We start from the raw sequence: 14802 nt of genomic DNA on the forward strand, positions 1-14802 counted from the left end.
ATTGAGATTCCTCAAATGTTAACATTTTAGTTTGCTTTATAATTCTGTCTCCCTCTACACACACACACACACACACACACACACACACACACACACCTTTTTTTCAGAACTGTTTGAGAATAAATTGCAGGTATTATGCCCCTTTACTCCTAAATATTTGTATTTCCTAAAAATAAGGCTATTCTCTTATATCAGTGTGGTTATCAAAATCAAGAAATTAACATTGACACTATTATTTAATCCACAGACCTTATTCATATTAGCCAGTTGTTTTACCAATATGCTTTATAGAAAAAGAACATTTTTCAAAAAATCTTTCTGGTCCAGAAATCAATCCAGCATCACCCATTGCATTTACTTGTCAATTTAGTCTCCTTTAATCTGGAAAAGTTCTGTAGTCTGTCTTTGTCTTTCATAACCTTGACACTTTTGAAGATTTCAGGCTACTTATTATGCACAACCTCTCTCGGTATGAGTTTGTCTGGTACTTCTCCATAATTAGATTTAGGTTATGAATTTTGGGCAGAAATACCATTCCCAGAAATAATGCTGGGGACATCTCCATGCATCCTACCAGGAAGCATATGCTACCTACTTGTCCCATTACTGATGTTAATTTTGGTCATATAGTTAAGGTGATGTCATTAATTACGAAGGGAAAAATAATAAATATCTTGGGGGGGAGGTATTTTGAGATACTACATATCCCCTTTCTCATCAAACTTCTCATTAGTTTTAGCCTTCATCCATCATTCTGGCACAAAGCAATTATTACTATGGTGGTTGCCAAATAGTGATACGTATTGTCTTGTTTTCTGACTTTTTTGTTTATAACATTCATGTATATTTTTGAGCCTAATTATAGTTTATACCATTCCTTTGCTTTGAATTATACCACGATTTATGTATCATTTTATTGTTGATGGACATTTGGGATGTTTACAATCTTAGGCTATTCAAAAAATTCTGTAATGAACATTTGGCAGACACATCCTGGTTCATATAAGAATACAATTGTCTTGGCTGCACTGTTGAGTATGGTAATCACTAGCCATATGTGGCTATTGAGCACTTCAAATGCGGTTAGTCCAAATTTAAAAGTGTGGTAAGTGTAAAATACACACCCTATTTCAAAGACTTAGTATGAAAAAAAGTAAAATAGTACATTAAGTTTTATGATATTTTGGATATATTAGCTTAATAAGGTATCTAAAACCTCTTTGCAGGGATGAAAAAGATTTGCTTCATCCAAGGTCACTTTCCCTTCCTGGGACAGCCTGCATCCAGTGACCGCTCAACATGAGGGTCTGAAGGTCTGTCTTCTTGCCCCAAATATTATACTTCATTGTATGTTTCCTAAAAATAAGGATATTCTCTTACATAACAGTACTTAAATTTACAGTTCATAAGTTTATAGTACTTTAATCTACCATCCATATTCTAAATTTGTCAGTTGATCGAATGATGTCTTTTATTTTTTTTCCCCTCCAGGACAGGATCCCATCTAGGGTCAGGAACTGCATTTAGCTGCCATGTAATAACCTCCTTTAATTTGGAACATTTCCACAGACATCTTTTATGACATAAACCTTCTTGGAAAGTGTATTGCCCCACCCAGATAAGTTGCTCTGCTTTGTTTTTTTTCTTTGTTATTTTAAAAGATTTTTATTGGGGAATTGGGGGATGGGAACAGCACTGGGAAATTGGGGGAAGGGGAACAGACAAGTTGCTGTCATTTTGTTCTTCAGTCTAGTTGTGGAGGATGTTGCTTCACTGGCCCAAGTTGGCATCATCATTGCGCTCTTCCNACATCACTGGTGAAAATATAAGTTGTTCCAATATCTACAGAGGGCAATGAGGCAATAGTCATCAAAATTATAAATGCAAATACCTTTTTAACTCAGCAATTCCATCTCTAGAAATGTATTCATTCATTTCCTAAAATATTTTTTGAGCATCAACTATGTGGCAGGCAACATTTTATGCTCCAGAATTTATCTTACTGATATATTCTCTGAAAAGTCTGGAAATCTGAGGCTGTTAATTTCATGATTATCATAGAGTTGCTCATGAAGAAGAAGCCTTGAATCTCAACCAGAGAGTATAGTTAAGATTATATCAGAACACGTTAAGTAAAATGACAAAAATATAATAAGTATTTTCCCTACTTCCAAATTTTAAGATAATCTGTATATTCAGGGTTTGTTTGTTTTTTAACAAACATTGTTTGTAATAGAAAAAGATGAAGAAAATAAAACTTAAATACACTTCATTAGCAGACTGGTTAAGTCAATTATGATTTGACTCCTGCACTGTCACTAGGGTTGACTTCATGGGCATATGACCTGTGTGGTCACACAGGGTCCCACACTCAAAAGGGCCCCACATTCAGCTGTTGCCATCTTGAAATTCTTAATAATTTTACTCTTGAATTTGGGTTTTGTACATGAAGTCCAATGGGGCACAGAAGCAAACGCCTGAGCAAGCAGAGGAGATAAGCACAATTACGTGTCACCGTTCCTCATCACCCCATGTACATAAAGCATTTGTGATGCCCCATGAGCATAGAATTTTGGTGGACCTGTGATGTGTGGGAGCTCAGCAAGGTACAAAGTGAGCACAAGGTATGTGTGTTCCATTTGAACTAGAACTTGCTTCCAACCAAGAAAGAAGGAAATGCATTCTAAGAAACATGAAAGACCAAGGAACCGTATCATATCTTACTCATGTTACCTCTCTGTATTAGCCAATCACTGATGCTGAAAATGATGACAGGAGGAAAAGGCAACCCAGAGTTCCTTTTCCTTTCAGCCCCCCTTTACTCATCAGTAAGCTGAAAGTGGAGTAGAATATGCACATATCAAGAAGTGAAATAAAAACATTTGAGTTGGTTCATCCAGAGTTCCCACTGTTCTGATAAGAACAAAATACATGTGCTGATGATACAAGCAACAAAATACAAATTGTATAATTTCAGCAATTCAAAATATGAATTAAATGCTCCTTAAAACTGGCATTGCACAAGATGAGGATGGTAAAATTCCTGCTGATGATTTAAACTTAGAATTTTCCTTTACTTAGATGACATTAAATAACAAATAAAACACACCATGACAAATCAAGACAGAGACCATGAAAGGAAGGAAAATCTTTCTATTTTAGTGTCTTGAATAGCACTGTCCCCCCTGATTTTTGAACAAGAGGCTCACACTTTCATTTTTTACTGGACCCCACAAATTAAGTAGCTGGTCCTGTCCATTACTTGCTAATTTTGTGACATTGGGCAAGTTATTTAAACACCCAGTGCCTCAGTTTCCATCTCCACAACATGGGAATAATAATCATACTTATTTAATAGTATTGTTGAGAGGAGTAAATAAGCTAATATAATGGGCAGCCGCTTAGCTCAGGTGATTAGAGCACAGGCTCATAACACCGAGGTTGCCGGTTCGGTTCCCACATGGGCCATGGAGTTGCACCCTCTACAAGTAGATTGAAGACAACTACTTGACTTGGAGCTGATGGGTCCTGGAAAAACACACTGTTCCCCAATAAAATTTCTAAAAAAAAAAAAAAAAAGCTAATATAAGTAAGATTCTTAGAATGGTATTTAGCTACTATGTAAGTATTTAATGTCATTATCATTATTCCTGTGTTGCTATTGTCAAATATCCAGCCATAAAAAAGAAAGAGGAAGTCCTACCTACATGTACTACTAGAGAGTGACCTCTGGAATATATTAAGTGAAAAAACAAAAACGGAATCAAACAATGTTTGTGACATGTTTTCGTTTGTGTAAGGAATGAAAGAAAAAAATGCCTTTACATATGGACTTGTACACACTTAAACCATGTTTCTGGAAGGATGCACACGAAATAACACTGGTTCCTTCTAAGGAGGGGAAACAAATAGCTGGAAGGTGAAGTGTGAGGAGAATCTTCCTCTTTTTAAACTTTTGAACCATGTCAAAAAATAATTTTAAAACATTTATTCAAAAAAATAAATTAAACATTTTAAATGGACTGTAAGCTCCTTGAGGGCAGAAACTGTTTTCTATATTTTNATAGAGCTCAGGTTGAAGCTTTCTATGAAACTCTTTGATACTGTTATACAGCTGGCTTATGATTTGCCAATTAAAAAAAATAAAAGAATATAAAATTAAATATTACAGAACTAATGGATAATAAAATGGAATATTTGTTAGAATCCAAGTGCTAGCCTTTGGGAATTTTTAATGATATTCATTTACTCCCAACTTTTCCTTTTTCTTATAAATTATTTTTTTTAGGCAGCACATATACATATATTTAGGTAGGAAATTTTGTTAAATATGTCTCTGGCACCCAATACCTAATCTAGGACTCTGATTTGAATTAATTTATAATGGTATCTAATCCAAATTTAAATGAGCAGATTAGTAGTAAATTATAAAATTATAGTAGTAAGTGATTACTACTTACTACTATTACTACTATAAGTAAGAAAATTAGTGCATCTATAGGCTAAATTTTTTTTCACATCTTCTGTCATCCACCTCATTTTCACAGCTTGACTAATACAGGTAACCAGTAGATAAGTTTGTCCTTCATCAAAAAATCCAAAATAATAACTGTAGGCCTGTCATTCATAAGAAACTATAATTTGTTACATTCTGACATTGGCACTTAATAAAATGTTAACTAAAGTTTCTCTAAAAATGTCAATACTTTACAATAAACAATACACAATTTAAGACTTTAAATCTGTTACTGTGAAATTCCAATAATTTCCATTTTATTATGCATAATTAGGTCTTTAAAATTGTGGCCATTCCCCAAAGACACCAACTTATGTTATGACAAACTCAGGAAAGAACTCATCTCCTTCATAAGAACAACTTTTTTTTTTTTTTTTTTGCAGCTCAAAAATTCCAATATCCTAAAGTCAATCACTCTCAGTAAATGTTTTGGTGACTTACATTAACTGAAAATAATCTGAAGCAGAGAGAGCTGAAAAGAATGGAAATGACCTCAACCAAAGGAGACCACACATTCTTGCACCCTGCTTAAACACTTAGAAACGTCAAAGGGATACTGTCTTGAACAAACATAGATTCAAGGTTATGGTACAATTCTGATTGTATTAAGGCTTTCACTATCATGATCTCTTAAAGTCTCTCTAGTGTTCTCATTTTGATTCTTACGGTGAACTTAAATGGTTATTAAGGGACTTTTCGCTTTTCAGTGGGTGACCACTTTATCATCTCTGAATGTTAAAGGTGATCCCACAGAGCTTAAAGAAGAGGCAATATGGCAAGGACCAACTTTAAAGTTTGCAATATCAAGACAACAATGATCAACACTTTGAAGCAAGATGAATAAATTAAAATTCTTGGTTAGAATTCTTGCCAAGAATAAGTGTACACTGTATGGAGGGATATTTAATTCCCACATACGAGTCCCAGTATGCCCATTACATTTGCTTATGGGAGACACTGCAAGTTTAAGGTAATTTACATTCCTTGGCAATCAAGTTATTCTGTTATAGGCAATGTCTTTTATTGTTCCATCTGGCACTTGCTAACACCATTCTTGAAGAACCTAGAAATGAAGGTCAGTCACTCTGTTTATCAGGAACAGAACCAAATAAAAACAAATTTTGGGGAAAATGACCAAGAAATTCTGGTTCATCACTATTTTCCATAGCTAATGGTTCCTTCAAGATCAAACATAACTCTTCCATCCATGATAGCTTTCCAACAAAGGGAGATTAAAGAAAAAAAGAAAAGAAAGTTCCCCACCCTATCCCCCTAAATTGTCATTCATACTGGTGAAAGAGCCAGTCTTGTTAGCAGCTAAATATTGCACTGCCTTTCATTCTGTGTACAGCCAGGGTCCAATGAAAGTGGCACACTCATGGTATAAGTGATGGATGACGACACTGTGGCTCAAGAGTGAAGACTCAGTATATGGAGGGACAAGAAACATGTCAGCACTAGCCACACATCCAGTTGTAAAAGTCTGATTTCCAGAAGTTAAAATTCATCACTTTCAGCTGCGTGAAGTTGTGTATCGTCCGCATCTGTCATGCTGCTCTCCTGGGATTCATCTGTTCCCACTTTAACAAAAACAAAACAGAAAGTCTACAGTAAGGTGTCTGACAAATAATTCTCATGGGTTCATGAAAACAAATAATGAAAATTATACTCAGGGAAATGAGATCTTAAAGGTCCTTAAAAATCCTGATATCCTTCAATATAGTGCAATTCAAGTTCCTTATTTTACAGCAATATCTGAGATCAGTTTATTGCATTTAATTTTTAAGAGTTTTAACTACTAAAACTGCCTCTCCCCAATGAATTCCTTATTCCTATCCTAGGAATTAGAATGTTTTCTGAGGCATTAAGAAGACTGACATTCCCTCCATTTTGGAGATAATCTCTGCTAGTCCACAGAAATATAGAATATAATAACCTTCAGTTTAAAAATTATTGCAACTATATGTATTATAATTTTAGTTAAAGCCCTTCACTTAGTTTTCTGGGACAAAGTCATCTCATTTTATCTCATCAGAAGTTATTCAATTCTCTTATTAAAAAATATTGATACATTAAGTTTTCGTTCTCACTAGTTATTTTAAGATATACACTCAATTTAGGGACAGAGTCCTCACTGCCTTAAACTATAACTCTTTGTTTCCTCCTCTTTTCTTAACCCCTTAGTTTATATATATATTAGCCATGTATTTGGATTTTGGATTTGCCAGAGCCACACAGAATTTGAAAAGTCACTACTACAAGATCTGTCAATACCTTAAAATGTGCACAAACTTATTATTCATTCACTTAGCACTTGTGTTTTCAACATACTATCACATCTATCATCTTTCTTCCCCCCACTACATTCCTACAAAAAAGATAAGGCAAGCATTAGTTACATATTCAAACATACACTGAGGCCCAGGTAAAAATCAGCAATGAATTTGTCAAAGCCACACAACAAACTTGAACCAGAACTGAGGCTAGTTAACTGATTCCATATGTACTTCGTTATTATATCATGCTGTTAAATTTCCTTAAAATTCCATTTGGTATAAAGAATATACCATGGTTAAAAAAATAAAATTAAAAACACATCTGGTCCATCTTAACTCTCATGTGGTGTTTCGCTAGTTCTCTGGTTTGAGTAACCAGAGTATTATGGCTGATACTCACTGATCTGTTCTTCTTGGGTTATTGGCTCCTCATCATCTGGAAGGTAGCGCTTATCAATTGCCTCTTTAATCTGGTTATTGGCTCCTTTAGGATCTAAATCCATAGCCCAAGAGAAATTCATCAGGGCGAGGTGCGTCTGACCTAACTTCTTGTAAACCTAAAAATAAACAGTAGCACTACATTTTTCATTAAGTTGTGAGCTTCAACTATAAAATCCTAAGCATTTGTAATTTAAATTAGGCTCCTGATNCCGTCACTGGCGACTCTCCGCAGCCCAGCTCCAGGTTGAGCTGTTGTTCAGCATCTTAGCTGTGGAGGGCAGTGTCATTGGCCCTCATATGTGGGATCTGAACCTGGGCCTTCTGGCATCCCAAACCAGTTCTTAACCATCGCGCCACTCAGCCGGCCCTCTGCTTTGTTTTTAAAAATAGAATAGTCTTTACTTCGTATTTGTTCAATGCTTCCTTTGTGTAAATCAAGGTTATGCATTCTTGGCTGGAATACTGTACAGGCGATGTGTCTCTTTTAGGATGTTACATCTGGAGGCACACAGTATCCATCTGTCCTTAATTGATGATGTAATTTTGACTCTCTAGTTGAAGTGTTGTCCAATTTCTCCACTGCTAATTCTTTTTTCACCTTTGCAATTAATAATCGGTGCAGACAATTTAAAACCATGTAGGGGTGGCCGGTTAGCTCAGTTGGTTAGAGCACAGTGCTCATAATGCCAGGGTTGCTGGTTCAATTCCCACATGGGCCACTGAGATGCATCCTCCACAACTGGATTGAAACAACTACTTGACTTGGAGCTGATGGATCCTGGAAAAATACGCTGTTCCCCAATTAGTGTGTGTGTGTGTGTGTGTGTGTGTGTGTGTGTGTGTATAATATATATATATTTAAAAAAACACCTTGTAAATACAGTGCTTCTCGTCAAAATTTCCCCCTAGATTTAGCATCTATTGATGATTCTTGCCTGTATCAACCTTTGCTATCATGGTTACAGAATGAGTCCAGCACTCTCTCCAGGTTTACCAGTCAGCTTTTGGCCATGGGAGTGACAGTGGGTCCGGAAGGCAGAGCATGGAGCCAAAGAGGATTATTCTCAAGTTGTAAGGTCTAATGAAATATGCCGTTAGATTTTGCATTTACGTTGGGGCTTTCTTTCCCTTTTTTCCCTATTTTCCCATTTAGGATGAGCATATCTATTCTATGCCTGTCCCACCACTGTATTTTGAAGCACATAACTTGTTTGGTTCCACAGGTTCCCAACTGGAGAGGAGTTTGCCTCAGGATGAGTCACACTGCAAGTCTCATCCATATCTGATTTAGGTAATATGTACTAGATGAGACTTTGGACTTCAGACTTTTGAGTTGCTATGGGAATGAGGGAAGACTTTTGGGCTGTTGGGATGGAATATGAATTTTGGGGGGCCAGAGGAAGAATGCAATGAACTGAATGTTTATATCCTCCCCAAATTCATGCTAAAATCCTCACCCCCCAATATGATGGTATTAGGCGGTAGGCGCTTGGGAAGTGCTTAGGTCATGAGGGTGGAGCCCTCATGAATGGGATTGATGCCTTTATAAAAAAAGGCCCCAGAGAGCTCCCTTCCTCCTTCCGCCATGTGAGGACAGAACTAGAAGACCAACGTCTACGAACCAGGAAGCAGGCTCTCATCAGACACTAAAACTGCTGGCACCTTCATCTTGGACTTCACAGCCTTCAGAACCATGAGAATGTTGTACCATCCAGCCTGTGGTAATTTTGTTACAGCAGCCTGAACACCCTTTCTTCCCTCCTTCTTGCTTCATTCATTTATTATTAGTACAAGCTCATGAATTCCTATTTTTCTCCAATGGCTTATAATTTATTATTGTACTTATTTGGTGATCAAATGTCTCAGGTTTGGCCAGTGGGATCCCTTTCAAGTTGGCTCCTGTGTCTTGTGACACATCTCCATCTTTTTTTTTTTTAAGCGCTTCCTTACTTTTTGGTATAATAAAATGTGTGCTTTCCCTCTCTCAGCCCAAGATTTTGGCTCTGAGTATGCTCATTGCTATTTGGATGTCTTTGCTTCTTGGTCCTTTCAGTGGACAGGGTTGAAAATGCATGCATATATATACATAAGTACACATACATATCCACAAATATACATATAATATATAAATACATGTGTACATAATGCATGTTAGGTATATGTCTATACACATAACATATACATAATCTATGTATACATATACGTTTTAGAAATCATGAGCTCAAAACAATTTCAATTGCAATTAATCCCCACAGAGCTGTTTCTTGCTTGCTTGTTTCCTTTTTCCATATTTATAATGTACCTTCTTCCACAGTGAGATCTCTGATCCCCAATGATATTAACATACTGAATCATTTATTCAATCCTGTAATATACCTTACTTTCCCATTGCTTCATTCATACCACTAGAATAAGCAAACCTACTAGAATTCAGGATTTGTTTGCACTTTTATCCCCCATCACCGCCCCAATACACACCCTACCCTGTTCAAGACTGAGGGTATGTAGTCAAATACTGTGTTCATAAGTTACTTCAATTAATTCTTCTTAATCCTCTCCTCCACTCACCTTTCCAGGATGGTTATGGTATTCCATTGAAATACTACAGTTAAATTCATTTCAGTTTGATTTTTAGTTTTATCTCCCACCCAATTCTTAGTTTAAAAAAAATATGTAGCATATTAATATGCTCTTAAAAGTAAAAATATACTCAGAGAAGCGTCATTCTCCCCGCCCCCCCTGCCCCCCCATCCCTTCCACTCTACTCCATTCCTCCTCCTGTTATAGGTAACCAACTTCACTATTTTCTGGTTTATCCTTCCAATGTTTCCTTTTGTGAAGCAGATAGTTGTATGTTTTTACTTTGCTTTTTTCCCTTACACAAAAGGTAGCATGAACTTTTGCATTTTACTTTTTTTTTTTTTTTTAAAGATTTTATTGGGGACTTGGGGGAGGGGAACAGCGTTGGGGAATCAGGGAAGGGGAACAGACAAGTTGCTGTCCTTTTGTTTTTCAGTCTAGCTGTGGAGGACATTGCTTCACTGGCCCATGTTGGTATTATCATTGTGCTCTTCCCGGGTGAGGCAGATCAGTTGCCAGCCTCTGGACGGCTGCTCACAGCGGCTCTTGGCAGCTCAGGTTGGCTGCTGGCCGCTCACGGTAGCTTACCGGAGCCCACTGCAGCTCTACTGCAGCCTATGCCATTGCTGGCGACTCATGGCAGGCCAGTTCCAGGTGGAGCTGTTGTTCAGCATCTTAGCTGTAGAGGATGCAGCATCACTGGCCCTCATGTGGGATCCGAACCATGGCCCTGCTGCTCAGAGCTGGCGTCCCAAGCCAACTGTTAACCAGTGCGCCACTGGGCTGGCCCTGCATTTTACTTTTCACTTACCATTTCCCGAAAACCATTTCATAATAGTTCATAGAGACAATCCCCCCCCTTTTTTTTTTTTACAGATGCATAGTACTTGTGTACCACAATTTATCCAACGAATCTTCTATGCTTGGGCATTTGGTTTCCAATATTTTGAAATTACAAATAATGCTATAATGAATCAACTTATGCACATGTAGTTTCATACTTTTGAAGCGTATCTTTCAGGTAAATTCCTAGAAGTGTGTTTGCTGAGGTGAAGAGTAGATGCCCATGGAATTTTGCTGTATACTACAAAATTCCTCTTTGTAGGGCTGTACCATTTTGCATTTCCACCACCAATGGAGGAGAGTGTGTTTCCCACAGCTTTGCTGAGTGTATACTCATTTTGAATTTTTGTCAGTCTGTTGGGTGAGAAATTGCATCTCAATGTAGTTTTAATGTGAATTTCTTATTGAGTGAAGCTGAACTTTTCATGTTTAAGGGCCATTTTTACATTTTTTTGTGTGTGTGAATTGTCTGTTCATGTCTTTTCCTCTCAAAATTTAAAAACATTTTCTACATCAGGAGTATTTGTTCTTTATCTGTTATAAGGGCAAACATTTCTTCCCAATTTGTCATGATTTATCTAAACCAGTCTGGCAAACCCACTCCCTTTTACGAGATTCTGAATTTACCAGCGTACCTTGTAGCTAGTAATGATTACATGACCCAATCCTGGCCAATAATATATATGTAAGCAAAATTCTGCCCCGTTGTTCCTGGCAAAGATTTTCCACTTTTTTGCAAATGCTTTGATTTCTCTAAGCCTTAGTTTCCATAAAGCAGATAATACATGTGTTACCTTAGAAGACTGTAAAGATGAAATGAGATTATTCCTGTATCAAAGTGATCCTAAATGCTAGAAAATACATGCTAATATTATTCAAGATATGCAAATGATTATGGGCACAGAGGTAGCATCAATTGGTGTAAGTGCTACAAACTGGCAGGAAGTTTAAGGAGTGCCATTATATACAAGGAAATCCCTTAACCCAATCAAGTCTTTCCATTAAGAAACTAAGAGCTACTGATGGATTTTTCCTCTTGTGTTGAACCTTGTCCAGTGATGTTAACTCACAAAGTATTAAGCAGAATCTAGCACCTCATACAGCACACTATTTGGGTGAGTCACAGAATATAATGACAATACAGCTATAAATTCTAGAGCAGGGGTTGCAAAATATATCAGATTACATGTACAGTATAATCTGAACTACATGTAGTGTGCATATACATATATACACAATATAAAATGTCAAATAGTAAAGACTAGGGCTTTGTAGGTCAGTCTCTGTGCAACTACTCAACTGTCACTGAAGTGGGAACGCAACCACAATGTGTAAACAAATGGGCATGGCTGTGTTCCAATAAAATAAAACAGGCAATGGGCCGGCTGGTCAGCAGGCCATACACAATCCCTGTTCTAATTAAAAGCTTACTGCTCTGCAGTGAACTTTTCTTGCAGGATCATGGTTTGGAATCAACTGCTTGGGGTGAATCGGTTTCCATAACATCATCTCCACCTATTAATATCACTGCATATTTGCACAGTGCATTAATTTTGCAAAGCATGTCCCTGATGATTTAACACGTTTGATCCTCAGTCGTCTGTGAGCTAAGGATAGATCTGATCTTCACTGTATTAATAGGAAAAAGGCTTAAGGGTCACACAGCTACTAAGGGGCAAAATCTATATCTCCTAGCTATCACTTTAGTGCTTTTTAAAGATACATGATCAGAAACCTTAATTCTACTTCACTGTCCTTGGTGTAATACTCTTTTCCTTATTCAAAGTCCAGTGAAGCATTATGCATTTTTGAGGACTTGAAGCTTCTCAAATACAGCTTTTAGCCCCAAATTGAAAATTCTATTTTGAGGGTGCTGAATGTAAAAACAATGTGTATGATAGAGAAAATTGATAATAAAATACGTAAGAATTAAAAGAAAGTGGAAGATTTAAAATTTTCTATTTTAAAGCAAATTCCAGTCACTCAAGAAGGGGGTAACACACTTTCAATTTCAGTATGAGAAGCAGAGAGGCAGGATGCACATCAAAGCCCCATCAAAGGACTACGTATCTGATCAATCTGAATCTATGGTTAATAATCGAGTTTCCTCTATAAAACCTGACCTTCTATGACACTCCATAGTAGACAACTGCAAAATGCTAGAGAGGACACCTAACAATTAACATTAGACAAGATTTGAAACTTTCAGAGGAAGTCCAAAACTAAAGGGTTTGAACTCTAATGCCAAAAGTGACCAGCTCTGTCACCTAATAGCTGAGCTTGAGTTTTCTCTTTGTAAAATAAGAGTAATAACTACCTTATAGAGTTAAGGATTAAAAATATTGTACAAAAAGTAACACAGTACACATGCCAAGATTTCATTAAACCTCACTACTTAGCGAAGTTTGCACTGATAAAGAAAAATAAAACCTAGACTGAACCTTCATTAACCATTAATTAGCTGCTAAACAAGCCAAAGAATACTTCCGGTCTACGCTTCCAATTATCCCTGTCCAGCTGATAGTAAACAGCAGGTCCTACGGAAGGTTATGAAGTCTGAGTTGTTCCCTCTGATCTGCCCAGCTTATCCCATTTCATCTGTTTTTCCTTGTTGCTAACATTTTCTTTAATCTCGAACAAAACCCTTCAATTGTCTCCACTTCCTCTAAGATATCAAACTAGTGTAAAATTTAGCTTCTATATTCTTCTTTCAGGTCTTGGCTTTTAAAATAGATTTTAATTGGAACAAAAAAGGGATGCGTCTCTTTTAAAAATCACATAATTAAAGAATAAACAGTTGACTTGCAAAGTAGCAGCTGCTGGCAAAGGGCTTCTACAGTTTGAAAAAGATATATATATCCTAAAAATTACCATTTTTTTGTCACGATATTTATTTTGAAATTCCAAATAATACTAAAAAAGAATGTGAATTAAAAAAATAGGTATTAAAAGAGGGCTTAAGTAAAAACAACAAAAAATTAAAGAAACATTGCCCTAGACTTTTGTAGAACATTAAACTGTAATCTTTCACTATTTTGCTGTGCCTTACCATAAGATACAGGTGGCACAGCTCTTATATACCTTTAACAACTTGATTATAAATTGCTTTCAAAAGTAATTTATTTGGATTTTCCATATCCTTTAATGAATTGCAAATATATTAACAGGAAAGACTCCCCCCACCCCCAGACTGTACAATTTCTAAAATAGGTCAGGAAAAACAAAAAGACACAAAATTACATTGTTTCAATGCAAACAGAACACACACATCACACCCACACTTGCATCTTCCCAGGTTTTCAGAAAGAAAACAGGTCACCATATTTTTCAGTGAAGACCCATACCATACTCTGGCTAATCAGAGACTTCCAAACTTTTTTCTTCAAAAAGAGCATTTTTAATAGACTAAATACTGGTTATCACTGAGTTTTTGTTTAAGGTACAACAGCAGCATGGTTCAAATGTTACTTGCAGTTCTTGGAAAAAATAAAAATTTTAAAGTAATGAAATACAGAAAAAGTAGGGACCACCTTTCATTATTTTGAGTACCATTGTTCTCTTGAAAAAATATTTCCAACCTTCTAAAATCCCAGAGTTAAGAACCATTTCCAAGGGGGAAAATATCCGATGCCACAACATAACTTTTGAACAACAAAAGTGTATGTGTGTGTATATACATATGTGTGAAAAGCTTAGAGAGAAAAAAAAGAGGATGTCAAAGTACTTAGTATTTTTAATTTCCTTCAAAGTAACTTCTGAAATTTGAAGCAAACATCATTTTACTTTATCAAAATGTATGTCCTCTTCTGGTTGTTTGATCCCCATTCCATGAGGGTGGGGGGTGGGGTGGGGGGAGAAAGCCCGAAAGTTACTAGGTGGGTAATAAGGCTTCAAATACCTAAACGACTTTGAAAGTAACTGTGAGGAAATACGTAATCAGGACAAGCCTGGGCCGAGTGTCTGTCCCTCAGCCAACCATTGCCATGTGTGCCTTCCACAACTATCCTTTTATCCTTGGTCTCAAAACTAGTACCAGACAGACTCTTGCTCACCTCTGGCACAGGACATAAATTTTTGCTACAAAAAGATAGCTAATTGTATATCAGCAAATTATTTTCTGAGCTTAGCTTTTTCTAGGCTTTGTAA

At 36.6% G+C, this 14802-nt stretch overlaps 1 protein-coding gene across 1 annotated transcript in view; it reads right to left on the minus strand.

Moving 5' to 3' along the window:
• Positions 1-4727: 4727 nt before the first annotated feature.
• The window catches only part of CDC27 (cell division cycle 27), a 76668-nt gene continuing 66593 nt past the window's right edge, over positions 4728-14802 (minus strand). The window contains exon 18 of the mRNA XM_019637643.1: positions 4728-6096. Coding sequence (XP_019493188.1) covers positions 6014-6096 — 83 coding nt within the window. The 3' untranslated portion in view covers positions 4728-6013. The remainder of the gene's footprint in view (positions 6097-14802) is intronic.

Source organism: Hipposideros armiger, unplaced genomic scaffold, assembly GCF_001890085.2.
Source record: "Hipposideros armiger isolate ML-2016 unplaced genomic scaffold, ASM189008v1 scaffold_34, whole genome shotgun sequence".
NCBI lineage: Eukaryota > Metazoa > Chordata > Mammalia > Chiroptera > Hipposideridae > Hipposideros > Hipposideros armiger.